We start from the raw sequence: 27,722 nt of genomic DNA on the forward strand, positions 1-27,722 counted from the left end.
AAAGAGGGCCCTGATCCCCACCCCCAAGAGTCCTAAAGTTCAAAGACACAGCTGCTATTCCAGTGGAGCGGATGCATCTGGACTAGTCCAGCCACTGCGGAGGTAACTGTTGCACTATAGCCTCCTGTTTTTATCCTCTAAAGAGTTCGTCTAGGTGGCCCTTGCCCCTCCCTGTGAATCATCTCAAGTCCACCTATCCTTTTGTTGGCTGCTTTGAACTCCTTGTGTGTTAATCTCTTGTACAAAGTGAGGGCCCTAAGCTAAGCGGTGGGTAGTAAATACTCCAGGTGCGCGCTCAGCCACGCTCTGTGCTCTGTGTGGTGGATTGTTGAATGCCTTGTTTCTGCGGTAACATCACCCTCTAAATTCTTGCTCACTTGATTTCTTCTGTTTCCCTAATGGCTTTCTAAACTATTTCCCTCCAATTGTACAATATTTAGTGTGCTATGTTTCTTTGTTCTATCCAATATCAAGTCCTTGATAACCACCTACCTGGAGAGGCTGGAGACTGACCTCTCTTCCTCTTTGAGGCTATTTTCTAGAAGAGTGTGGGGCCTAAATCTAAGGGTTTATCTGGAACTTTTTCATAAAATTTACCGTCGACTGATAGGATTTACTCTCGTAGTTTTACCTCTCAGGCTTACCACTGACTCACATTCTTTCTACAGTTTCAGTGTAACCAAGATTTTGATTTGTATTCTGAGAATCGAACTGAATGCTAATCTTTTCCCAGGAGAGAAGCGTATCCCCAGTAGATGGGAGTCTAGAGGATATTGGAAGTGCTTCTGTGAAGCCACTTAATAATATTCAGTTGTGTTTCTAGTCAAGGCATAGTGCAAGTAAATGGGTTGTGGTCTCTTTTAGAAAATATAAAACATTACAGTGAATCTAAAAAATCTAATCCGTCAGTTTCTTGACCCATACTGTCGTCAAAAGAGTGATGTCACATTCATCTCCACCTCCAGGTGGATAGTCTGAAGAAGAATCTTTTAACATGAAGGCCTAACCCCCATTGCACAGGGTGGGTCACCAGCTGCTCCATAATAGCAACATTACCCAGCAAGTTAGGGCAAGAGACTAAAACAACCATATCCAATTGATGCTGCAAAGGAAATTCAAGGAAACAATGTAATGATGATGATTATATTCATATATGGATAAAAGAGCATGAATTACAGCCACTGTACCCACATTTTCTTGTGAGAGCCTTTATAATGTTATATCTGTTCCCTCAACATCAGGCCATGTGTGGAAATAAAAAAGCCATATAACCCCTCCTTAGATTTTGAAGACAGGTGTTCCCTTTCAAGAGAGCTGTAGTAATCATAATAGTTTTGGAGTGCATGTGCAACTATCTTACGTACTGACTTCAGACGTATAGGTCTTAGTTGTAGGAGCTGTCTTTTATTTCACTTTCAAATGTATCCAGAGGCCAATAGATACCTAATAAAGAAGTAAACACTTCCATCTTCTTTTGTAGTCCATAAGTTAACATATAATTAAATAATAACTGGACTCAGCTCTCCCTGGTGAAGTGCTCTTTAAATATTTGCTGCCCCCAGAAAGCTCTTCTGGCATTATTGGTGGTGTCTGTTTTTCTACCCTAAGCCAACCAGTTTCCCGTTATATCTCATGATTAATACTCATGTGTATTTGTGTGAAAAACAGTTTGATAATACTCAAACCAATGCCATTTGGTCTCTTGGGACTCACACCAATAAAGAGGTGTCCTCTTAGCTCCCCCTAACTTCATTTACTATCATTTTCGAAGTCTTTTATTCTGTCTTAGTCTTGAGTGGATGCCCTCCTTCCAGCCTTACAGATCTGCTGCCATAGGGGCTTCTGTGCCATGTGGCACTGCAGATTCCTGCTCCATTTCGAGGGTCGTGTTTCCTTGCCCCGGCCATCCTCTGGCTGCCAGCTGTGAAGACTCTTACCTACACCTTCCAAACTGCTCAGAAAGGAATCTGGGTTTCCCGGCCTCAGAGCTGACCTTGACCCCTTCCCCAGTCCTGAGCAGCCCTGGAAACTTAGCCCCCTCAGCACCTAATTCATGCCTGATACTCTGACTTCCTTGCTCCGGCCTCAGGAGAGAGAGAGCACATTCTGAACACTCCTTTTGTGTCGGCATCTCTGTGAGGTGCTTTGGAAGGACTCCAGCCAGGCATGGAAGGGCTCTTTGATAATATCTGGCGGGTGGGTAAGAAATTTGGGCACCTGGCCAAGATACACATTGCCTGTAATCGTTAACTCAGTCTGTAAACAGTTCAAACGGCACTGAGAGGCCGTCAGTTATTACATTAGAAGCCTTTCATCTCTCTTGCTTAGAAGCCAGGCGTCCAGCATTGGCCCCCACTGTGGCAGTTGAAGCCACAGCACTCTGTGCACGGCCAGCAACTCCCAAAACACGCAGGGACATACAATGGGCTGCTCCGAATGACTGATTCCAAACGTTCAGCATTGCAGCAGTAACTCAATCATTCATTTCCTTTGTTCTGTACCTGGCTGATGCTGGAAGAAGAAAAGAAAAAATATATATGAATAATAAAATGGCAATAAATACATAGCTATCAACAATTGAATCTAAAAAACAAAACAAATAAACAAGCACAACAGAAACAGATTCATAGATAACAGAGAACATTTTGATGGTTGCCAGATGGGAGAGAGGTTAGAGGATGGCTGAAAAAGGCGACGGGATTAAGAAGTGCAGATTGGTTGTTACAGAAAAGTCTTGGGGATGTAAAGTACACCGTAGGGAATGTAGTCAGTAATATTCTAATAACTTTGCATGGTGTCAGATGAGTACAAGATTTATTGGGATGATCACTTAGTAAGTTATATAATGTCTGACCACTGGTGTGTACACTTGAAACTAATATAATATTGTATGTCAACTATAATTAAAAAGTAAAAATGATTTTAAAATGGCAGGCGGGGGACCCACCTTGAACAGGAATAAATAGTGGGTAAGGAATTAACACCTGGGATTGGAAACTTCATTTTTCAACTCAATTTTCCTACCTACATTCATGTTCCGAAAGGTTTACAACCTTACATTCACCTTTTTAGTTTGCCTTTTTACTCCAAATTGATTCCAGGTTTTATCCTCAGTGTGTCCCATGTCTCTAGCTTTACAGTTATTCAGAGTTACTAGACCCTAAGTGCAAGGCGCGGTGCTGGGTCCTGGAGAGGGCCCAAAGGAGCATAAAATAACAAGCATTCCTGCCCTCAAAGTGCTTACTAATTGAGACCTTAAGATAATACTAGATGTATAACAGAGATAACTACCACCATGACCGTTTACAAGTGCCAAATAAAGTTGCGATGAGCTTCTACTGGAATTTATAGTAAGGAGAAAGAACAGAATGTGGATGGGGGTGGTCAGGGAAACTCCTTCCCAGTTCTGTGAAAAGAATGCTTTTCAGTCCTTTTTTTTTATTAGCTTCTTTTCCTTCATGTTTCGCATTCATTTTCTTTTGCCTTTTTCATTAAATTGCTAATTTTGCTAGGCACATATCGAGTGTTCCGGGCACTTAGAAAATGGCACCATTAAGCCCCTCGGAGAATTTTTCTGAGTAGAATTTTGCAGAGGTGGAGTATGAGACCTGCCTTCCCACTGAGTGTTCTGGTTCCAAAAGATGGTGCAGGAAACCAAGCCCAGCGGATTCTAAGCATCTTCATTGCAGAAGACCCTTGGTTGATGACTGTTTCCAAAGATGTTCAGATTGGTTGAAGGCTGCTGTTGCCGGAGCAGTTTGTTCCCATTGCTCAGGAGCGAAGCTTAGACTTGGCCGAGGGTTTTAAATAAAGAAGGGAATGAAATCCAATACTCACCGCATTCGAGGTTGGCGTGGAAGACCCAGATTTTGTCCCTTACACCAGAATCCCAAATGTAAAGCATCTAGACTCTTTTCCTCTGTGAACAATATCTTCATACCCCACTTAGATGAGCCTTAAGACATTCTTCATCCGAAAACGCGGGCGGGCAGTACTGTGTACTGCCTTATACAGTGAGTCCCCGCTGAATGTCATCGATGGGCCCTGGGAAACTGCGCCTTTAAGCAGAATGACGCATAATGAAACCAGTGTGGCCATAGGCTGATTGATATAAACAAGAGTTACGTTTCTACGGCCTATTTCCCATCACAGCAACATCACCAGACTTCTAAATAAGGACCCAAGACACTTCTAATGTTAAATAGGAAATAAACGTGAGCTACGCATACACATAAAAAAGATGATTAAAAACAAATAAGGTCAATCTTTTCCAACCTGCTTATTCCAGTTCAAGGTTGCTGATGGCCAGAGCCTATCCTGGCAGTTCAGGGTGCAAGGAGCGAACCCACCCTGGGCAGAACACCATTCCATCACGGGGCGCACTCACACCCCTCATTCAGACCGGGACAAGTGAGGCACACCAGTGATCCTCAGCCGCACATCTTTGGGACGTGGGAGGAAGCGAGAGCACCTGGAGAAAACCTATGCAAACTCCACACAGTGGCCCTGGCTAGAAATCAATTTTTTTCCTCATCAACGTTATAAGGAAACAACATTGAAGGAAATGATGTTATTCGAGGACTTGCTCTATAATTAACTTGATTGGAGGCCTCATAACTTATTAGTTAGAAAGCTCTGATCTCACGCCTCTTCTTTTCGTTTCATTTTCTCTTTAGTTAATTTTCTGGGTCACCTTTCCATTCCCTTTACATGTTTTAGATTTGGGGTTTGCATCTGTCCTACCACCTAACTTTTCTTTGCTGATTCTGAATGTAGCTTTGGAGGAGCATGGACAAAATAAAAGAGAAGGCGTGGCCTGAGGACATGCACCCTTGCACTCCCTTGTGAGCTCTGCTTCTGACTTGCTCATCTGCTGAGGGTGAGCCTCCAGCAAGGCCTTTCTCTTGCCTAGGACGACTAGTACCTTCCCCTACTTCACAGGAAAAAGCAGTTCAATCTTTAAAGCAGAAATGAAATCCTTTAGAGGAAAACAGGCACCAGAGCAAACAAAATCAAGTTTCTTTACCATTTGCTCAGCATCGTTATTTGTTCGTGGCAAACAGGAGAGTGGTTATTCGAAAGGATGTGTTGAATCACATTTATTCAGTAGAATTGTAGAAATACAGAATTTAGAAGGTCCTTTTACAAGGAGGCTTTGAGGCGTGCGATCTGATCCACCCATTCCAATGCCCTGGTTAATTCTGAGGACATTTACAGGTTCGGCGTGACTGGGAAATAATGGAGGAAGCTCCTGCTCTTCTACCTGAATATGGTTTTTCATCTGGGAAACGATAGGTCTTGAATTTTAGCTCCCCACCCTCATTGCTTTCCTAGAACTATTTCAGTCCCTCTAGATCAATGGTTCACACCTCTTAATGTGTATCAGAATCAGTTTTAGAAGGCTTGTTAAAGCAGTTTCCTGGGCCCCACCCCCAGAGTTTCTGATTCTGTATGTCTGAGGCGAGGCTTGAAAATGTGCATTTCTAACAAATTCCCAGGTGATACTGATGCTGCTGGGTCTAGGGGACCACATTTTGAGATCCGCTCTTCAAGGATACTGCCTACTTTATAACCACGATGCCTTTAACAGATTGGCTGCCTTTACATGGCTGGAGCATCCAACTTGTGTTGAGGTGACTGTGGCTTGAATGTCTGAAAGTGAACACTCAATTATGAGGGATTTGTCCTACTTGCAAAGATTAAGTGACCAGAAAGGTAGGTCATTTACCTACACGCACCTGGCAAATGGCTTACTGGCTCTTTCAAGCAGCAGCTAGCAGGTGGGAACTTGCTTTTGGAAAAAAACTATTAGCTAGGCTACAGAACATATGATATGACATAAGGAGAATAAAACCAGTGCTTTTGATTGGTTTTTATGTCACCCTCAAAAAGAAGATCCCAAGGTTGCCTTGCCTTTAGAAATTCTCATTTTTCTTCTTTCCACTTCCCTGAGCTATGGAACCTCTTAGGTTGTACGTTAGCTTATTTAAGAAGCTTGTGATTTGAGTTTCACTCTAGCATAGCAGGTTACACAGCATCCTTCCTTCTGGATTTATTGTAGTGGGACCAGCTCAAGAGAACCAATAACCACGAACTATACTTTTAATCGGATTCACTTATGCAGCCATTCTAACTTTTTCTAAGTGTCTTCATGCATTAAACTTGACATTTAAAATGTAACATCAACCATAGCCAGTTTGGCTCAGTGGTCAGAGCGTCGGACTGCAGACTGAAGGTTCCCAGGTTCAATTCCAGCCAAGGGCACGTACCTGGGTTGCAGGCTCGATCCTGGCCCCGGACAGGGCGTGTGCGGGAGGCAACCCATCAATGCGTCTCTCTCACATCAATGTTTCTCTCCCTTCCTCCCTCTCTGTCTCCCCCTTCCACTCTCTCTGAAAAGCAATGGAAAAAGTACCTGGGGTGAGGATAAAAATAAATAAAATAAAATGTTACGTCAATAATACTATATCTAAAGATATCAACAGTGTTTGGCAGATTTGTATCTGCAGCCCTGTCTTTTCACTCAAACTCCAATTCTTATTTCAAATTGCCCGTAGGATTTAAATGTTCATCATCTCTAATTCGGTATTCCCAAGACAATTAAAATTTGCTTGCTCAAAATTAACTTCTTTTTCTACGATTCGTTTTTTTGGTTGATGCAACAATCTTCCTCCCCAGTTCTCCAGACTTAGAACCTTTAATTCCTTCATCCCTATAGGTCACAGTCTGTCTGCAAGTACTTCAACGCTTTCTCCATAATTTCTGTGATTCATCTCTTCGCCTTTTAATTGTTACCACCAGAGTTCAAGCTCTCATCGTGCCAGTACTAGATGACTGGAACAGCTCTCTTGACTGGTATTTCTACCGCCGGCTTTCTTTTCATTCCTCTGTAGTTTCCACTCTGATACTAAATTGTTCTGCAGGGTTTAACTCTTATCTTGGCCTTCAGTGGCCTTCAGAATTTGACCCTATCTCAGCTACCCAAACTGTCTCTGTAGATCTTTTCTTCAGTCAGACAAGTCTTCCTATACCTTGAAAACTTGAGAGAAACTGGTCAAGAACCCTACTTTTTCTTTCACTTGGCCCCTTGTTTTGTTTTCAAGGCTATAGCTGGGAAGTTCCCCAAATCCACTTGACAGGTACCTATGGGCTAGGTCCTGCATGTTTTACTTATGTGGTTATTTTTTTCCTATTCAAATTCTGTCTTCCTTAGGGGCTAGCTGAAGGTTCATCTCCTCCACAAAGCCCACGGGAGCTATTGGTTGTACCATACCATGTGACACTGATAATATGTCACCTGTACCACCATTTAGTTTGTATATATGTGTTTTTTACCTCCCCAGTAAGATTGTAACTCCTGGGAAGGACCTAACACAATTTTTGGAAGAAGATAGGTGTTCATCAAATGCTTTCCAGCTAAGAGGCTGTTATTTCAGGCCCATTCTGATGTGCTCATGGGGAAATCTCCATGAGTACCCATCCAACATCCTGCTCAGTAATAACATCAAGTGACTACATCTCGACAAGGAGCATTTGGGGGCTATTGATCTTCCCTGTTACAAAGGGCAAAATTGCAGAAGCTGCTGTTTTAGAGAGATAGATGGCTCCAGAAACAGGCCTGATAATGTCCAGGCTAAGGACACACTCAATGACAGCAACTCCGCTAGTTAGGTGTTTGGGTAGGAAGGGAGTTCAGCCTCTGAAGCATTTCAGGTAGGTGTGGGAGTAGCAATTAGGTGTGCTGTTACTTTCTGAGGTCAGCCTACCTAAAGGCAAAAGCATGGCCTGATGACTGGGTGATTACTCCTGCACCGTAAGTCCTCACTGTAGGCATCTCCGCACAGAAGTACCCACCCGAACAAACACTAACAAGAAGCAGAGGAAGGCGCCCAGGACCTAAGCATAGTCACTGTGTCAACAGCAATATCAGATATGGTTTATGGAGGGGATAGTGGTGAGGGGAAGAGTCGATGCACCTGCGGTTGGTGATTCAGAAACTTGGTGCCACATTATATGGCACCATGAAACCACCTTGTGTTCCAGCCACCCCATGGTGGCTGATGTCATATAATTACCCATTTGCTAACTGGGCCAAAAGGAAATGCATTGGATGAAAGTCAAAGTAAGGTATAGTTAAACCTCTTAGCTGAGCCACATTCCAAACCTGTGGAACCAAATGGCTTTTGGGGATTCCTTTTTATACCAGTGAAGCCATTGTCATTGTCAACCTAATAGTGATTCATTTCTATAGGTATCATGCATTTCTGTTGGCCTCTTCCAAAGATATATGTTCTCATCTAAATTTTTTCAAATGAGCTCCCATGGCTCATACAAGTTGCCAAATTATGATATCTCAAGCAAGAGCAGGGTCCAGACAATTCCTGTTGGCTGAACTAGGACTGAACTTAATCCTAGACTGACTCAGCTTCTCTGCTAAAGTTGTTTGAAATTCTGATATCCCGCCAGAGATTGTTTCTAAAGAGTGCTCAGTGTGAAGTATGAATCACAAATGAATGGACTCTGGGGAGACCAAAAGCTCAAGCTTTCAATATTAATTCAGCACATATTTATTGATTGCCTTATGGTGGGGCATTGTGCCATGTGGCTATAAAGAAGTCCCTGCCCTCAGTTTTGTAGATAAGAGTATGAAGCAGAAGGTGAAAAGTGCCACCCTACAAATACAAACAAGCTGACTGGGAAATTTCAAATGAAGAAGAAATTTCTTCATGCAAGAGGTAGCGTATAAATGTGCTTTTGAAGGATAAGTAGGATTTTAGAACGTGACAGCATAGGAGTAATAGGCATTCCAAGAGAAGTGAGAGAGTAGTGAGTGATATACTTTGGTTTGGACAAATAACATAGTACAAGTAGGAGGGGAGGGGGGTTAAAGCTGAAAAAGTAGAGGGGAAGAGGAAGGAATTAATACTTTTTTGAGTGCCTACTATGTGCATGAACCGCAGGTACTTATTAAATATGTTATTTCATCTCTAGAATGATCTTCTTGGGTGGGTGGTAATATCTGCATTTTTAATTAATTAATTAATTAGTTTATTTATTTATTACCAATAAGGAAACCAAGACTCAAGAGGTTAGGCCACCCACTCAAAATCACACACGTCTTGTAAGTGGCAGAGTTGAAATGTGAAACCAAGTTGTCTAATTCCAAAGCCAGTGCAGAGCCTTGAGTTGACAGGCTGAGAATGCTGAATTGAGTTCAGAAGGCAGTGGAGAGCTTCTGATGGTATTTGAGTAGGACTGTGATCTGATCGGTGCCGTGTTTAGGAAGATTGATCTTGCAGAGATATATAAAGAGCTCTAGGATGCTGGGAGACTGGAGAATAGGTACAACAAGTCTACTGTGATGGTTCAGACTCCAGAGACATAGAGAAGGTAGATTTCCAAAGGCAAGTTAAAGTAATTGGATATGGAGAGGAGGAATCGTAATGATTGAGGAGCTCAGCCTGGGTCTCTAGGGGAATGACGGTGCCATTAACAAAAATAGGTAGGAGGGGTTATTGGTTTGGGGTGGAGGACAGGGAGAAGATGATAGGTAGGTTTGGTATAGCTGAGTTGTAGATCCCAGTAAGACTGCACAGAAATAATGTCTGCAGGCCTTCTGAAGTGAAGAGGAATTTGACTTTGGACAAATTTGAGAGTTATCATTGAAGATTGGCGTGAATCAGAACCCCAGAGAGAGAATGAAAATCAGAGAATATGTCCTTATATTTGAGAGAAGGGAAGACAAGACGAGGGACAGCGAAGTGGAAGAACTAGGATAGCATTATGTCGCAGAGACAGAGTGAGGAGGGTGCCCAGAAGGCCTATTGGACAGATCCGAAGGAGCTTAGGGATCTCTGCCTTCCTTTAGCATCGGTCCCTTAGGAAACAGCTGGCACCATTAGGTGCAGGTATGTCCTTTTTTTCTTTCCTCTGTGATGGAGGAAATCAGGCCATCAAGGGAACTGTCTTCCTAATAAAGATGTGTCCAGTGTTCACATTTTTAGTTTACACTAGTAAAGGCTCTTAGTTTTACTGCTAGCAAAATAAAGTAAAAATGTCAAGTCTTGCTCTAAAATCATTGGAGGTTTTGTTGCCAAGAAGGCTCTTATAATTTTGGTGCTTCTGCTCTTTGTGACTCTGCCTGTGGCCGGTCAAGTCTCCTTTCCCCATAGTTAGCACATTGTATGTAGTGTTTAGAAACCCGTGCCCAGAACTCACGGTCCCTGGTTGCAAGCCCAGTGTGCACTGCGTTGCCTCTTCCACCGAATTTCTGAAACGGGCGGGACTGATAAAGGGAGAATAAAACAGCTAATGAAGGATTATAAAGCACTTTGTTCATATAAAATACAGTAATAGTCTTAATTTGGGGTAAAGGGTTCCATTAGCAGATTAAAAATCAAAAGGACAAAGGGTAGTGCTGCTCTGCACCCTGATAACAGTGTGTGAAGCGGAAGTGTGCGGTGGGTCCTCGCTGCCCGGCGCCCTCCCTGCCCTCTGCGTGCTCGCCTTACCCACCGGGGCTGCCCACGGCACTCCCGAGGGCCTGCTGACCAATGCCGACGGGAACTTCTATTCAGCACAGCCAACTTGCTAACTGAGAAGATGCCTCTTGCGTTTATCAGCACTTTGATTATCTGTTCCTATCTCTTACCATCTGCACTTAGCAAGGAAAATAAAGAGGTCTGAGCAATTAGCAAGTAGCAGATCTCACAGTTCACAAAGAGCCAGTCCAGGGCTGTTTGGAGTATTTGCGTGTATAGCCTACGTCCATCCTCGGGGCCAGAGTGGGCTGGAGAGTTGGCCACGCTGCTAGGAAGCTTGAACAAAGGAAAGGTGAAGACCAAATGGCTCCTCAGCTGAAGTCTTTAAAATGTGGACTTATAGATGCATCAACTTTTTAGGGTCTAAAAATAGAGAAAAGAGATATAATTCATCTCTCATTCCACTAAGGGTAAGATAAAAGGCTGACTCAGAAAAGCAAAAAAAAAAAGGAAATATTGTTAGGAGTAAATCAAGTCTGAGCTTTTCTAGACCTTTTCCATGCAGATCACTGGTCAAATCCTCATAAAATCTTGGTGGGGACTGAAGTTCATTCACCTAGGACATTCAGCCAACACTATGGCCTAGAGCCAGTGGTGGGCAAGAGTTTGAATCAATTCTATAGGGATAAAAACATAATTAAAATTGTGTTTTAATAGTCTCTAAATAGCTCCTGCCCTGAAGGAGCTTCCCCTCAGATCTGGGAGATAGACCGAAGGGCCCAAAATGACTAGAGAGCACTTCCAAAGCAACATAGCAAGCTTAAGGAATTTCCCATTCATTCCCCATTCTCCCATTATGTGAATGCTGTGCTCTGTGAATTTGTATTCTGTGTCATTTGACAAATGGCCTTAAGACCCCGTGCGTGAGCATGTGGATGCATGGCTATGGGTCTACTACAGTCAGATTCTAGTCTCTTGAGAGCAGGATCCATTCCCATTTTTTTCTTTCTTAAATGTATCTTTATTGATTTCAGAGAGAGGAAGGGAGGGGGGAGAGAGATAGGAACATTAATGATGAGTCATTGATCGACTGCCTCCTGCACGCCCCCAACTGGGAACTGAGCCTGCAGCCTGGGCATGTGCCCTGACTGGGTATCGAACCGAGATCTCCTGGATCCTAGGTCGATGCTCAACCACTGAGCCATGCCAACTGGGCACCATTCCCGTTTTTTGATGGAGAGATGCTTTCTTCCCCGTTAGGGATTATGTTCTACTCAGCACGCTGATATGAGGGAGGGCAAAAGACTAACTAGTGATAGGTTATTCAGCAAGGAGGTCTTCCCGAAGGAAGCGAGTTTTGTTCAGGGCTATGGGGAGACTTAGGTGTGATGTAAAAAAGAGGAAGAGCACACTCCCTTCCCCAGGAGGTCAGAAACCTATAGGGAGTATACAGAAGATTTCTGAATAGAAAGCAGAAATCTGAAAATAAACATCCTGATCAAATGACAACACAGCCACCACATTTATTTGATCTCACCTCTGTTTATTGAAACCGATAATTCAACAAGCATTTTTTTTTTTACATCTATGTGCCTGGCATTCTGCTAAGGGATGAATACGACCTAGTTCCTGACGTGAAGGAGCTCAGGATCTGTTTACAGGGAGGAGAAAAGAAGTCGTGTTTCGTTAAACATTTCAGAAGCAGGCGTTCTGCTGCTGGGAGTGGGTAAGAGGGTGGGTCACAGTGGAACAATGACTGATAGAACTAGCAGGCAAATGTGTCATTCAATCATTTTGCATATGTCACTTTAGGGGACTGTATGGGAAAACATGATTAATTCTGGGGACTGGCCTGACCGGGCGTGGTTCAGTGGTTGAGTGACAACCTAGGACCTAGGAGATCGCGGTTCGATTCCCAGTGAGGGCGCATGCCCGGGTTGTGGGCTCGATCCCCAGTGAGGAGTGTGCGGGAGGCAGCTGGTCAGTGACTCTCTCATCATTGATGTTTCTCTCTCTCTCTCCCCCTCTCCCTTCCTCTCTCTGAAATCAATAAAGACATATTAAAAAACAACATTTAATTCTGGCACTGAAGGCTGGTCAGGATTAGAAAAGGAGCCAGTTTGGGCTGGGCTGGGCTGGGAGGTCCAGGGCATAAAGAAGTGGAGCGCTGTAGGACTTAGATCTCGGAGCCTGGCTCACAGGGGAAAGGGAGAGGCCACCATTTTTTTTTCTGTGTAGAGCCAAGGAGATAGGGAAGGTCCATGGGAAAAGAAAGTAAAAGGAATTCAACAGAGAACCAACTACTTTCCCATCTCAGACATTTTCTGTAAAAGATTTTCTTAAGAGCAAAGACAGTGGTTGCTTTTTGGGGGTCATTGTTTCATTCTCTTTAATGCCCAGATCTCTGCCATAAGAGGCCACTTACATATCCTACTCTTTAGTTCCTAGGAGCTCAAGAGATGCTGCTATTAGGAATTACTGAAATATTCAGAGGATAGAAATACCAACTGGCACCAATGCCAGGATATCTGGGCACCATCCATAGAGACCCAGGGAAATGCTGAGTCCAAAGTGGCAATCCCTCCCAGGCTCTCACAACACCATCCCTCACTTTTCTTTTATCCCCTGCCTGGAAGGCTACACTGTGGGTGGGAATAAAAATCTACTCTCCTGTTGCATCCAGGCAGCTGCCAGAAGTCTGTTTGCCTTGTTCTTTGCTGGCAAATCATTAAACAGTCCCCCCAAAGCAGGCCTCTTCCCCAGGGCCACCCCATGGACAGGGATTCAGAGCTGTGGTCAAAGGGCTGTCAGCAGTCCCGCTGGAGCCCTTGGGTTTTCTCCAACACAAGCCTCTCTTGACTGTTGCCTCGTCTGAACAGAAGCCTCCTTGGCCTGGTCTCAACCCCCAATGGCTTCTGAGGAGAGACTCTGGGCATCTGAGTTGGCTGTTGGCTTGAATAATTTTGTCTTTCTCCTCCTGATGTAATTCTAAGTGCAACTACCCCTCCATCCCCTCTATTGTTTCTTTATTGAAGCACAGGCCCCATGTCCCATATTTTTTCTTCTTTGCAACGTCAGTGCAATACTGTGTGTTACTGCCCAGGAGCTGGGCACTGGGATTAGCCCAGCAAACTCCATGGCTTCACCCCATCTCCACGCATAGATTTAGGTCAGCTGGCCCACTTGGATGCAAAAGCTGCCCTCACTGGCTTAGGAGCCAGTCGTGGAAGACAGCAGTCAGTATGGAGCAGAGTTAACAGGGAAACTTGAAATCCCTGCGGCCTCTAAGCAGGAGACTAGGCCTGGAAGACATGGAACGTGTGTGGAATAACCAGATGAGTTTAGCCATTTACGCCGTTGCACTGAAATCACCAAACTTGGCAACACTCAAGTAGCTCTGCTGGTCATCCTGATCTGCCTCTGGCCCATGTAAAGAAATAATCTGATCTCCTCAAGTTTCATTTCTTTGGTCTTTTTTCACAAGGACTGTCTGGATTTCATCTTTGGCTTTTTTCAGCATTAAAATCTTAACCTGAATAATAACTTAAAAACAAACACTACCCGCTTCCAGCAGGTTTCTAAATTCCTGCAGCCTCTGGCATGAGTTTGGCTGGAGCAAGAACAGCAGAATCACAAAGCACACTGTGCCAAGGCTGTTTGCAAATAGCACGCCGGGTTAATGTGAGAGCTCGGTTACTTACCTCACTGTGGTCAGAGTTTAGGCCATGCCTGGGAAGATCCCTGGCCAAAGCCTTCTCAGACCTTTATCCTGGAAGTGTGAGGAGTCGGTATTACCCTTAGCAATACTGTCACCTGCGTCAAGACCTCAGCCTATCTGCAAAGGACCATTTTGAACAAGACAGCTAAATGAGGTCCCTCAAGTGGTACTTTCTAGAGGATGAAGGCCAGAGAAAGTGGCAAGATCTCCCTGGGACAGTGGCCATTAACTGAGTGGCAGAACCCGAATGACATTTCAAGATCTCCTAGGAGGATTCTTGGTGTTTGGAGCCCTGAGTTCCTCACCTGGTGGAGGGAAGGAGCCAAAACCACATGACTTTTAAGGTCTTGACCTTCATGGGCTTCAGAACCTTGATATCCTATTTCATAGCCTTCCTTCCAAAGAGCACTGATGTAACTAGCATGATATCAAGTTGATAGGTTCCCTCTCCTTTGCTCTAACTTCATGCGTAGCTTCCTGGTGCCCCTGTACCTAGAGGTCATTCTGGGCTGAGTCGGGAACGGACCTGTTTCTATCTGGGAATATAATGCACAGAAGCTCTACCTTTTGGCTGCTTGAGATTTTTCTCCTCTCTGTCTGGTTATTGCCAAGTAAGCTTCCTTCTCCGGTACAATTTATTTCATAAGCAACTCACTTCTTTTTCTCCTTCCTTCCTTCCTTTTTCTGCTTACAACTCTGCTTATGACCCTGTGAAGCACCCGAAGATGCCAGGCAGAATGTGGGGTCAGAAAAACCCTACCGTGCGGGCCATCGGAGGGCAAAGGGACCCAGTTACATCGTGGAGCTTGGGCACAGTCTGAGACAGGGACAGGTGAACTTTTAACTGAAGAATGAAGTCTTCAGTGCGGGGGAGACAGTGAGGGCAATGGCAGTCTGGCTGAAGGACCATTATCCTGGCCCGAGCTTCTGTGACCTCTAGTTTCAGGGCACACCTTTCTCATCCTAAACAAACAGGGACTACTCACTGGGAAGGCATTTCTGAGCAGCGTCTGGGTCTGGCTGCCTTTGTTGTGGCGAGAACACACGAGATAAGCCCTAGGGGAGAGGAAGGAAGCTGAGGTTGCAGGGCAGAGAGAGCCTAGGCCTGGAGGGAAAAGGAGCTTGTTGCTAAGAATTTTGGAAATTCTAGAAAGGGAGGCCCTGAAGCCTTCGATTCATGCATTATAATACGCAGCTCCCATTTGTTGCACCACATAGAGTGCTCTCCGAGGGGCTTACCTTGGAGGCAGCATGTGGAGTGGACCAGAGGCCGGGGTTGAATTCGGGAGCCCTCAGCCTCCTGCTCTAGTTGTGTAACTGGGCAGCCTGTAACGTGTCTCACCTTCCTCATCTTTAAAAAGCGAGTTCTGAATGTCCCTTTCAGCTGAGAACCAGGCTCAGCTCCTAGGTTCGTATCTCTTTTATAAACTGTATGGCAACTGGATTCAAACTGAGTAGTAAATGAAAGGCCTACAATATGCAAAGCCCCAGACTGGACCTTCAATGAGCTGTTTTCCTCTCAGATTTTGTCACCCTGCTTTCCATTAGACGATGGCATATTCCAGTTCTCTTGTCAGCCCCCTTGCTCGCCAGCGCCAGCCCCCCCAAGAAGGTTTCTAGATCAAGCAAGAAGTACTGGAGGCCTCTGTTATCTATAATCTCTCTGCTAGTCCCTTCCCATCAGGCGGCCTGAGGTTATGCTTCTCTCATCCCACCAACGTTATTTTCTTTTGTACCTTAAAAAAATTACACAATTAAGCAGAAATACATTTTCCTTGTAAAAAACATTTTAGCAAAATAGACAAAGGGGAAATCCTCTTGACAATTCCCTAGCCTCCCGACTTAATTCATTAGGCAACTCAGCTATCCCCAGGAGGTAGCAACAGGCTAAGGTAAGGATGGAAACGAGGTCTAGAGGTTGCCACATCCAAGCAATCACCAGTAGGATTAACCTGTAGATTAGCACCGACCTCTTTAAATAAAGGCAAGGGGACCAATCTGGGCCTTAGAGGCCCTTGTGGTGCTTGGAGCTGGAAGCCACAACTCCAGGCCAATCTGGTTTCTCCCAACCCCCTCGCTACAGGAGCTTGACTTTATACCTCTGGTGTGTCCTGCTGCCTGAGATAAAAGCCAGGTAGTTCTAAGTTCAGGTAATGGAGGTTGCACAGGAGATGATGATTATAAAATCTGAAAAGAGGAAATGGGGAGAAGGGTGCCTTTGATGCCTGGCCAACGTTCCTGATTACAAAGGCAAAATTGTAGCAGGCAGTAAAGTTACCTGTCCAAGGCCTGGGTGAAGGTCTATATGTGGAATCAGAGAAGTAAGAGATTATTCCAGCAGAGGTGGGGGGAGGAGGGTGGCTGGGAAACAGGAGACTGTAAAGAATTGCTTGCAAAAGCACACGCCCCAGGAGGAGGAGATGCCACGGATAAAGTAAGACCAGCATTAAGTTCGGGGCTCAGTTGAGCCCTGGAATGCCCTTTGTGAGGAGGTAATGAGATCACATGGCCGCCTTCATGGGAAGGAGGCGGGCTGGGAACTGGAAGAGCTTGTTCAGTGGGGTTTGGAGGGCCGAGTTCAGGAGGGAAGTGACTGTGGGTAATGCTGTCCCAGGCTGCGCCTTGTGGAACGCTGGCATTCAGGGGCACAGTTGAGATTGCCAAGGGACAAGCGGTCAGAGCTTTGTTCCGTCCAAGAGTAAGGAGGGATTTTATTATTCCAAATGCAATAATAAAAGTAGCCACCATTCAGTGAGCACTGGTCGTGTCGGGCTCTGTGCTCGCACCCATAGCCAGTATCGCCAGTCTTCATGATAATCATGAGGCATTTTTGATCCCATTCTGAAATGAGGAATGCAAGGCTCAGAAAGGCTAAGTGACCTGCCCAAGGTCACACAGGTAAATGATGGAGTCAGAGTTTTACACCTTAGGTCTGTTTTTGAAGGAAGGGAAAAAAGTCAGAACAAATAAGTTTAAGGAGGAAAACAAAGACACAGAGAACAGACTCAAGAATATGAAATACAATGCACCCCACTAACAGTACACACGTCCTTACGAAAGTGTACGAAACGTGTGTGCAAAGCTGAGTTTTCAGCTGGGGCGGCCTGGACCCTGAGAGCAAGTCCTTTTAATTTGTCCCTCGTGCCAGATCTGGGACAGGGGCTTCCCATCTCCTGGCCTTTCAGGAAGATGCAGGTAAAGATAAGGGATCCTTAAGTCCACCAAGTTTCCAGGAGCCCTCCCTGGCCCTGCCCTCCCCAAATCCTGCCAGCCCATTTCTCTTGGCCCTCTCCTGGTGTCACTGATGGGATAGGTGGCCCAGTGCAGAAGTCAGGTTTGCCTCTTTCTTAGGAGACCACGCATCTTAAGGAAGCAGATGCATTTGGACCAGTTTTCCTCCTAGGAGCTCACTTCCCGGCTGAAGCTTCCCTAAGGAGGGGCAGAGGCAGCCCCTGTGTTACACCCAAGGAAGACTCCTGTCCTGGTTGAATGACCTTTCTTTGTCTTTAATCAGAAAATACTTGAAAAACTCTCACTGTAAATGAGTCAAGCCATATAGAAGTGTAGGGAGTATGGTTTTCATGCTGCAAATATGACTATACGAGAAACGGGGGCTCAGCTGGCATGGCTCAGTGGCTGAGCATCGACTTATGGACCTGGAGTCAGGGTTCGATTCCCTGTCAGGGCACATGCCCGGGTTGCGGGCTCGATCCCCAGTTGGGGCCGTGCAGGAGGCAGCCGATCAGTGACTCTCTCATCACTGATGTTTCTATCTCTCCTTCTCCTTCTCCCTTCCTCTCTCTGAAATCAATAAAAATATATAAAATGAAAAAGAAATACGGTCCCTTTTTATCAAATTAAACCTGACTTCAACGCCCTATTCTACTAGGTGGGTGGAGATTTCAGTTTTTGTGAGAGCTTTCCCTCATAGAAAAGCCCAAACCGAAATATCTAAGGGGCCCCTCTGATATTTGTCCATGCTGGTCACAAATATGCCCAGTGTCCAAGCACAAGTCTTCCCTTGAAATCTGTGTAAGCCCAGGGACCAGCCTCCCAGGGTCCACCCCTTCTGGGCAAAGGCTATAGATTCCCACACCTTGCTGCTCATCCTCAGGACCCCCCTTCCATCCCTCAAGATTCCAGGGACTCTCACCCTGCCCTGCCCCACACACCCTCCTCTCCGCCTTCAGGACACTCACATTTCCTCAGAGTTCAGTCTCTTGCAAAAGCCAGGTCTTTAGCAACATTTGCTTTTGGCAAATGCGCCTGAGGCAAGGAAATAGAAGGTGAGGCTATCTTCTTAGAATGGGAAGAGGGAAAAGACCCAGAACAAAATGTAAAAAGCTCTTATTCTTTTTAATTCTTCCACAGAAGCAAAAATAAAAATCAGTATCTCAATATGTTGTCCTACGGTTGAAATACTCAACGCAAAGCACCAGAGTCCCTCTTCATCGCCTCTTCTCTGGTTCCTCTTTCCAGAGCCACCACGATCGAGGTTTGGGTGTGCATTGTGTTGTTTTAAGGTTAGCCACCAGTAATCTGGGTGTAGACCCTCAATATTTAATAAAAGAAAACCATGTAGCAGGCTCCGAAGGGGCGGCGGTGGAGATCAGTCATAGCCTGGGGGGGGGGGGGCACACATAGTAGACGATTGAAATACCATGGCATAAGCCTATGATTGGGGAAATACAGGGTGCTGAGGGGCCCCGAGGAGAGGCCTCTAATCTGTCCTGACAGAGCAGCAAGTGCCAAATGTAGGGACATGAAACAGTTATTTCTGGAGCATGTGCTGCAAGGGAGGAGGAGGTGTGGGAAGGGAAAGGGAAGCCTCGAGGCAGAGCATGGAGGCATCGCCCGGAGCAGGCAGAGCCTCTTAAGCTATGTGTCAAAGCACAGACTTTATTCCAAGAGCTATAAGGAGCCTTTTAAGAGCTTAAAGTTGGAAGAGTGGCATGCTTGAGTTAGCATTTCAGACCACTTTAGCTTCAGTATAGAGAACTGAGTGGGGAGAGGTGACCCCAATTAAAAGGCTGTTTCAGTGAGTTGGAAGAGCAATGGTGGGGGCCTGTATTGAGTAGCCATAGTGGGAATGGAGAAAAGACGACAGGTAAGTGTTGAGGAGAGGGAACTGTGAGAATGTGATGGTTGGTGGTAGAGGGTGAAAAGGAGAAGAGACCATGGGGACAACATCTGACTTGGGGGATAGGCAGAGAGTCGTTCCACTCCCTGGAGGAGAAGTTTTGAGGGACAAAAGGATTAGTTCCATTTTGAACATGCTGAATTTGAGGTGTGCCATTTAAGTTTCTGCAGAAATATCTAGGCCCTACCTGTTGGGTATCTGAGTCTAGAACTCAAGAGAGGTGTGGGCTGCACACATGTAGTCAGCAACCTCTATGTGGAAAACGCAGCCATGGGATTGTGTGGGGTCACCCAGGGACACATGGAGAGTGAAAAGAGAAGAGGGCCTAAGACAGATTCCTGGACGACATCACTGCACTAATATTCCAGGGACTTGTGTTTGGGCCTTTATGCGTTAGGAATGTGGAATGAAGAAAGCAAATTTTCCTGGTCATAAGCTGAAGGACGGTATCATGTTGTCAAAGTCAAATGGAAATTGTTCTCAAAAACATTTTTTTAACCTATCTTATACTATACTTCATTTCTTCTGATTTTAGCTGCATAATCCTAGGCGCTTATGTAACCTCTTACGACCTCCATTTTCTCATCTTTACAATGGAGACAATAATAGTTTCTGCCTCATCGGGTTTTAAGGATGAAAAGAGTTAATACACAAAGTGCTCAGAACAATCCATGGCCCACCGTATCCATCCAGTAACCCTAAACTGTCATCGTCGTGATGATCATCACGATCGTCGTCATCGTCAACAACAATGGAGGGCTGACTGGGGTTCACTTGGAGTTTCGTGACTCCAGAGGATGGAGTCAGACAGAGCTGGGTTCTAGTCTTGAGTGACCTTAACTTTGAGCTTCAAGCTTCTTTCTCTTTAAATGGGTATAATCATACCTACTCACAGTGAGGTAACATCTAAAGGCCCTGGCACACCAGGGGCATTACTAATGGTCATCTCCCCCCCTTCCCTCTCCCAGAGTTGTTAGTTCAGGACTAGGACAGTCTGGTGACTCTGACACCAAGTTTTTCCCCCTCCACCTCCTCAGATGCATCCTACAACATAGCACTGCGAAGGCCTGGGGGCGGAGAGGTGGTTAAGTATTTGCAGATCCTTCTCTAAAAACTACTCTTCTCCAAAGTGACTTTCTCCCCTCTCCCAAGTGACCCTCTGGTCAGTGAGAGATCTCTTGGAGTTATCTTGAGAAAGCTGGACCACAGGTAGTATGGTGGGGTCGGGGGAGAGGGGAGGGGTCAAGCAAAGCAGCAGATGGTTGTAACCTCTTACTGCCTGCCTCCATTTTCACCTAAACCTTGATCACTAGACTAATAGTCCTTAAGTTCTGGGAGCAGCTCACTAGCTCACTACGAGGCTATCTAATAAGAATGCTCCCTCTTTCCTAGCACCAGGGGCCTGCCTGGTTGCTGCCTGGAACAGTGGAGAAGTGCTTGGCTCTCACAGCTTACTCCTGCTCCCTGGAGCCTCCCTAACCTGTCTCTCTCTCTCTCTGCAGTCCCACCCCCTGTACCTGTGCAACGCCAGTGATGACGACAATCTGGAGCCTGGATTCATCAGCATTGTCAAGCTGGAGAGTCCCCAGCGGGCTCCCCGCCCCTGCCTGTCACTGGCCAGCAAGGTAGATTCATACTCAACCCCACATATACTCTGAACTTCACACAGTTCTGGCTTCGAGAGGCCCTCTGGCCCCTTGTCTCCTATGAGTGATGTGTACCTGGTTCACTCAGGTTTTCCTAAGCCAGGTGTGAGAGAGAAAAGTCAGGCCTCTGTCCTTTCCCACCACCCTCCTACCAGCAGAATCTTTTGACTGTCCCCTAGGGCATGTGCCTCCCCCCTCTCCTCCTCCATCACCTGGGAGTTGCTGAGCCGATTCCCCTGCCCAGCATCAGAGCAAACAGAGCCAGTCGGAGGGCTTCCCCATCTTTGGGGACTGTTTCCTGGGCACTAAGTAAGAACAGCAGGAGCAGAAGCTGTGGCCCCGAAGCTGTGGCCCCGCTCTTCCTCCCAGATTGCAAATTGGCGGCTCCGCATTTCCACGGGGCACTACTGGCCGCAGCTGGCAGCAGCTGCGGCCTTTCCAGACATGGGCTGTCTGGTTGCCACCTCGCAGGCCCTGGAAACCTTTGCATCCGTGAGCCCTGTTTTAACATTAGTTACTGTGTTCTGTGTGCTTACCATGTGCCAGGCGGGACGTGGGACGGATTCTCTCATTTGCGACTCATGAAAACCAGGAAGGCTAGACATTGCTATTCCCTGTTTGACATATAAAGGCAAGTGAGGATCAGAAGGTTTAAGTAACTTGCCAGGATGACACAGCTGGGAAGGGTGGAGCTGAGATGTGAACTGAGCCTTGTCCAGTTCTCAAACCCGGGCTTTTACTCTCTCTGCTCTGTTACCTCCCATTCTGGCTGGGAGAACAGAACATAGGTGAAAAGATCCTCATGGGGACGTAAGCCAGAGCGTAGTTAGATTGTGCGCAGCACAGTCATGCGGACTTGGGGGACGAGGTCCTGCTGCCAGCAGGGTGACAGTCCCTGCCTGTGTACCTGCTCACTGTGCGCAGGCCCAGATCCCCTGAGGCTTTTCTGGTCCCCCTTGAGCGCTGTTTCCTGAACCATGCGTCTCAAGGGAACAGCCGGGGTTCTTCCGTGATCCCGTGGGGGGCAGGGTGTGGGCGCCCACAGGCAGGTGAAGATGTTCCCTCTGCAGGGTGGAGGGTCCTTAACGGCAGCAGGACTGTGCGAGGCCGAAGCTCCCCTGCTTCTGGCCATTTCATTTCCCTCGCCTTACAAAACACGGGCAAATGTCATTCATTTGTTCATTTGGTAGAGAAGTCCTCGGTGTTAGGTGGTGTGAATGTGAGCGCAGAGGGAATGGGGGGGGTTCAGAGGAGCTCTGCTGTCCTTGCAGCGCAGCGTATGATTTCACATACCTGTGAACTGGGCAGCCTGTCGGGACGTGTCTGCATGGGAGGCCCCTTCCCGCCCCCTGGAGGAGCCCACTCCCGTGGGAGAAATGGGGCCTGCGCACAGACACTGGGGGGCGAGGAACCTGTGTGTGGCCAGTGCTCTGAGCTGCTGAACCTCGCTGGGCCTCTGTTCCCACCACCTTAAAGTGGGACTTTTATTTCCGACGCCAGTGATACCTGCGATGAATATAATGTATTTCAAGTGCCAAATGGTGCCTGAGCTGAAACAAACAAAAGCCAGGGATTTAGAAGCACCTTGGCCTCTGCCCTGGGACCTGGTCTTTCCCAGCCTCTGCGGTCACTGCCCACGCTTCCTCCCCGCTGCCCCCCACTGCACTCTCCCCTCGGCTTCTCCCCTGGCATCTCCCCCTCCACTGGGTAGGAACCTCTGGTGGGAACTGCTGTAGCCCCAAGCTGCCCCACTGGTCAGGGCCAAGACTTCCCTCACCTTTGACCTCACCAAGTAGCTCCTACCTGGGACTGTCTGGACCAGATCAGATCTGTGAAGGTAGTAATGTGGGTCTTCGAGCTCCTTATAATACTTTAGAGTCCCATAGGCTTAACTGAAATATTCTAGCTTTGCTTCTGGTTAGAGTTCTAACAGCTAATACAAGTTATCTCATAGGAAAATGCGGTACGGAATAAATGCAGCTAGTTTGGTAAAATATATATATTTTTAAAATAGCTCAAGGGAGTCATAGGTAAAGTGTGGGCCTTTGGTAAGGAAGGTTTGAAAACCACTGACCTCGATCCACTCTGCTCTGACATGTCAATTAGTGTCAGTGGTACCATCACCACTAGCAGCTGGGGCTCTTCAGCCAGACAGCCCTGGGCCTGAAACCTGGCATCTCCACTGCCCCTCAGTGTTACCTGGACATTTTAGCTCACCTCTCTGAACCTTTGTTTCCTCACCTGTAAAAGGGGAATGATAGTGGGACTTACATCATAAGGTAGTTACGAGAATTTAATGAGATGGTCCAGATGGAAGCTCTTAGCCTTATGCCAAGCTCATCGCAATCACTCAATAAATGACTGCAGTACAACTATTGTCGTCATCCACCCACGCTTTCAGAATGATGAGGTTGGTTTTTTCTTTCAGGTTTCACTCTGAAACCTTCATCCTAATTCTTCTGGACTCATCCATTCTTGTCAGCACCACTCCCTCTCCCCCTATCCAGTCACCCAAACTGCTTGCTGTTTCTTTATTAGCAACTCCACAGCCATTCTTGTGATTACCCAGGCCTTTGTCACCTCGTGCCTCACTGGAGCCATGGCCTTTTGCCTGGTGGAAGGAGCTGGCTCTGGGCAAGCAGATGGGCACAAGCCCTGCCTCTTTCACTATAGAGACCGCTCTCTGGTAACTAGGCGCTCATGAGGCTGAGGTCCTGGGTTTCCTCAGCTCCAAAGAGAGGCTGATGACCATCTCATAGAGTTGCTGTGTGGAATAAATGAAATCATGGATGTAATAATAGCTAATGCTTAAGGAACATATACGATGTGCCAGGCACTATTATAAGGCATTACACGGATTAATTTATATAGTCCTCAGAGCAACTCTGTGAAGTAGGTCCTGTTATTACCCCCAGTTTACAGAAAGGAAATCTGAGGCACAGAACAGTTAAGTGACTTGCCTAAAGTCTCACAGCTAATAATTAGTAGCAGATTCAGGACTCAAACCTAAGCAGCCTGGGCAGAGTGAGTGTCAATAAAGGTTCTATCCCTTCTACTTCCTTCTACTTCCTTCTACCCTTGCCTTCAGGCCCAGATGAATCCCACCTCTTTCACTGAATCTTTCCCAACAGGCTCAGCCCAACTAGCCCACCCAGAGCAGAAATCCCTAACTCCTGGAACACTCCCAGGGTCTCTGGCCATGCTTTCCACACGAGTCCTTCTTACCCCCAATATATGTGTTTCATATATTGAAGATTTGTGTCAGATTGTGTGTGTGTGAGTGTGTGTGTGTTCAGTGGTTGGAAACTACTGGTCTGTTTCATTTGTGCTCTAGAATGTTGTTAACAGCGTTATAATTTTATGTATATGCCCTGTCTCCACAACTACATGATGAGTTGCTCTGGAGGCCTGGCCTTCCCTGGCTTGAGGCCCTGGGCACAATAGGTGCTCAGTCAATCTTTGATGAGGAGGAAATGTACTGAGACTGTCACTGCATCTGGAGAGGAAGACCTAAGGCCCAGAGAAGTGCAGGGTGTAGTGTAGAAGTCCTGGGCTGTATTGTTTTCCATTGCTGGAGGCTGTGGGCAGCCTTGCTTGCTGCCCCTAGGGGGCTGGCTGACTCTTTGCAGCTCCCAGAGGTCTCTAGATTATCTTTCTAAAGCCCAGTCTTCTCTTCCTCTCTGATTTCCAGATTCCAGTCCCTGAAGAAGTGCTTTTTCTCCCTCTCTCCCACTTTCTTTGGTGCAGGGAAGGAAATGGAGAGCCCCAGAGGCCCCCAATCTTGCTTTTTGATTCCTAGAACTCTGGACACAGGCACCCACTGCCTGAAAGTCCTTTTTGTTTCCCCTCTTGGCCGACTTTCTCTCTTTGATCACTTTTACAGCTTTGTAATTATGGGCTGTAATGGGCTGGGGTGTTTGAACGTCAGGGTAATTACTTTCCACTGTTCCTACCCCAATCCTTCAAAGAGAGCCGGGTGGGGAAATAAGAAAATCTCCAGAGAAGGAAGACTGTGCCCTTCCCTCATGCTCTTCCAGGCTGGGCTGGGTCCAGGGTCTCATTCTGGGGATGAGAAACATGAGGCCCTGGCAGCACAGAGGATCCCAGAGTCTCAATTCTGTGGCTCGAGGGTGACCTCCCACCCCTTGGCCAAGTTCTGGACTCTGAGATTAGCTGTAGGAGTCCCTCTGCTTTCCCCCTGGGGCTGTTCCCATACCCTGGCTTGAAGGGCTCTGAAAATTGAAGAGCTTTTTGCCTGGGGTCTCCTAGATGGGGTGGACTTTCTGAGAGGAAGTAGGTAGGAGGGGAATAAAGGCTGTGACCTCTGAATTTCACCAGATACTCCATTCCGGAGTCCTGTGAATTTCCAGTCACTAGCCTGGTGAATTGGGCCTGGGCTGGGCCTGGGTGTTGGTAGAGGGCCCAGCCCAGCTTCTCTGGGAGAGGAGGGAAGAGGAAAGTTACCCTCCTGACAAGCACAGGGCCCCACTTGAGCGTCTCCACCACCATCCCCTGGCTCCCCTGCCTGCAGGCTGCCTGTTCTGAGGGGCCCCTGGCCTTGCTGCCACCTGGGGAGTAGGAGCAGGGAGCGGGGAGCACTGGCCGCTCCCCTGGCCTGCCTGGCAGGAGACCTGCCCCAACAGGCTCTCTCCGGGAAGGGAAACAGAGATCAAAGCGCTGAGAGTGTGAGTAAGCCCCAGCACTGGCTCCCCTTCCTGCCACCACTACTTGCAGAAGGATTAACTCCTTCAGTGCCTGCCAGAAGGCCCCAAAAACTCAGCAGGCCCCCAGGGTCATGGGGGCCCAGCCTTTGCTGTAGGGAGGAAGTCTGGAGGTGGCTGTGCTGGGCAGGGAGACCTGACACTAAGGCCAAGAGCAGTTCTGTCTGTCGGTCCTTTGCCCTGGTGCCTAAACCCCACCCTCAGCTCTTATCTCCCTTCTCTTGCCCACACCCTGAGCCCCTAGATTCCCGCTTTTTGTTGTCTTTCTGGCTGTGCTCTCTGCTCTGCCTGGTTGGCTGGGTTCTGCTTCCCCAAGCCTGCTGCTCCTGGAGCCCTGGCGAGCATGCATGTGCACACGCGTAGAGCCGTGTCCTTGTGGGAACAGCCTCTCAGGTCCCTCCCCACCCGAGTCTCTAGTGCCACCTCTCAGGGAGGAGATGAAAGGAAAAGCACTGGACAGGGACTCCATCAAGTCCTTGAACTGGAGTTAGAGAAAGAGCTGGCAAACTAGAGTGTGGCAGGGGGAGAGAGCTCAAGGGACAGGCTGAGCCTGGGGCTCTGCCACGGAGACCTTGGGAAGGAGCTGTGTCCCAGGGTCTTGGAACCTAGCCTGCGCTGGGGGGGTGCCCTGCAGGCTCCTCTTGTGGCCAGGGCTACCCAGCTCCATTCGGAAGCAGCTCTCCACCTCTCTGCCCCCGCCCCTCCCTCTCTGTACTGGGGACTCGCCATCCTCACTGCCTGGGGTGCTGGCCACTCCCTACTCTCTGTTCTCACTCTTCCTAGTGGAGACAGACTGGTGGAGGCCTGAGGGCAGGGACTGCCTTATTTGGCCTTAGCCTTAGAGCCTAGTTGACCACCTGACACCTACGAAACCCTTGTTAAAGGCTTGTTCCATTAGGAAAGGAAGGCCTGAATGTTGTCCTTGAAGGCAGTAGGACCCAGGCGAGCTCAGGGCAGGGCAGAGGGTCCCAGTCCTCCACTGACCCCTTACATGTAAGTGTGCAGGCGTGTGGTGCGTGCAAGATCCTGGGAAGGAGAGGATGTGAGGCTGGGCGTGGATGGGGTGTGTCCTTCTCTGACCCCAGCTGGGCTTCTGCTGTGTGTCTCTGCAGGCCCGAATGGCGGGTGAGAGAGGAGCCAGTGCTGTCCTCTTTGACATCACTGAGGATCGAGCTGCTGCAGAGCAGGTACCCAGGGACATGGGGGTGATGCGGGTGGGGGCTGGACAGAGGAAGATGAAGTGACAGGGCACGGAAAGGTCAGGACACAGTAGCCCTTGCGGGCACTTTCTCTCTGCAGCTGCAGCAGCCCCTGGGGCTGACTTGGCCAGTGGTGTTGATCTGGGGTAATGATGCCGAGAAGCTGATGGAGTTTGTGTACAAGAACCGAAAGGCCCTTGTGAGGATTGAGCTGAAGGAGCCCCCGGCCTGGGTAAGCACTCCAGACCCTGCCCCAGCACCTGCGCTTACCCTCACTTTGTCTCACAGCATCTCCCATCAAAAGCCCTTAGACTCCTGGAGCTGGAGAGACCTTAGAAACCCCCTAGTCCAACTTCATCCAGCAGCTGTGTTCCTCTGGGCACTTTCTTTTCCTCTCTGGGCCTCATCTACAGAAAGAGCAGACCAGGCCAGCTGAGTTCTAAAGTGGTTTTCAGTGCTGTGGTTTCATGGCACAGAGAGGCAGAGCCAGAATGAAACCTTGGCCTCCTGGCCCCCTAAACCCTGGCTGATGTTTCTCTGCTGGCTAGAAACCTCACCTAGCTGCTCACAGGATAGCTCCTACCTCTCAGAGGGGCCCCTTTCCCCCTTTTCCCAAGCACGCAAGTCTTTAGACAGTGCCTCTCACAGCTGACATCTAGAGGACCCTCTCCTACAAGTGCCCATGGGCAGAGAGAACTACCTGACCCCATCTGCAGGTGCCTCCCACCCCATCCCCTCTGCTGGAAGACTCAAGGGGATCTTTAGCAATCTTTATGCTACCTGGGCTCCCGTGTTCCTGCCAAATTGGCGCAGCTCC

The 27,722-nt window shown here is 47.5% G+C and overlaps 1 protein-coding gene across 2 annotated transcripts in view; it reads left to right on the plus strand.

Moving 5' to 3' along the window:
* Window positions 1–27,722, plus strand: part of RNF43 (ring finger protein 43) — a 55,392-nt gene that overhangs the window by 20,510 nt on the left and 7,160 nt on the right. For both annotated transcript variants that reach the window (XM_081116048.1, XM_081116047.1), the window contains 3 exons: window positions 20,842–20,964; window positions 26,819–26,893; window positions 27,006–27,137. In XM_081116048.1, coding sequence (XP_080972174.1) covers window positions 20,842–20,964; window positions 26,819–26,893; window positions 27,006–27,137 — 330 coding nt within the window. The remainder of the gene's footprint in view (window positions 1–20,841; window positions 20,965–26,818; window positions 26,894–27,005; window positions 27,138–27,722) is intronic.

The sequence above is a fragment of the Miniopterus schreibersii genome (assembly GCF_964146895.1).
Source record: "Miniopterus schreibersii genome assembly, chromosome: 16".
NCBI lineage: Eukaryota > Metazoa > Chordata > Mammalia > Chiroptera > Miniopteridae > Miniopterus > Miniopterus schreibersii.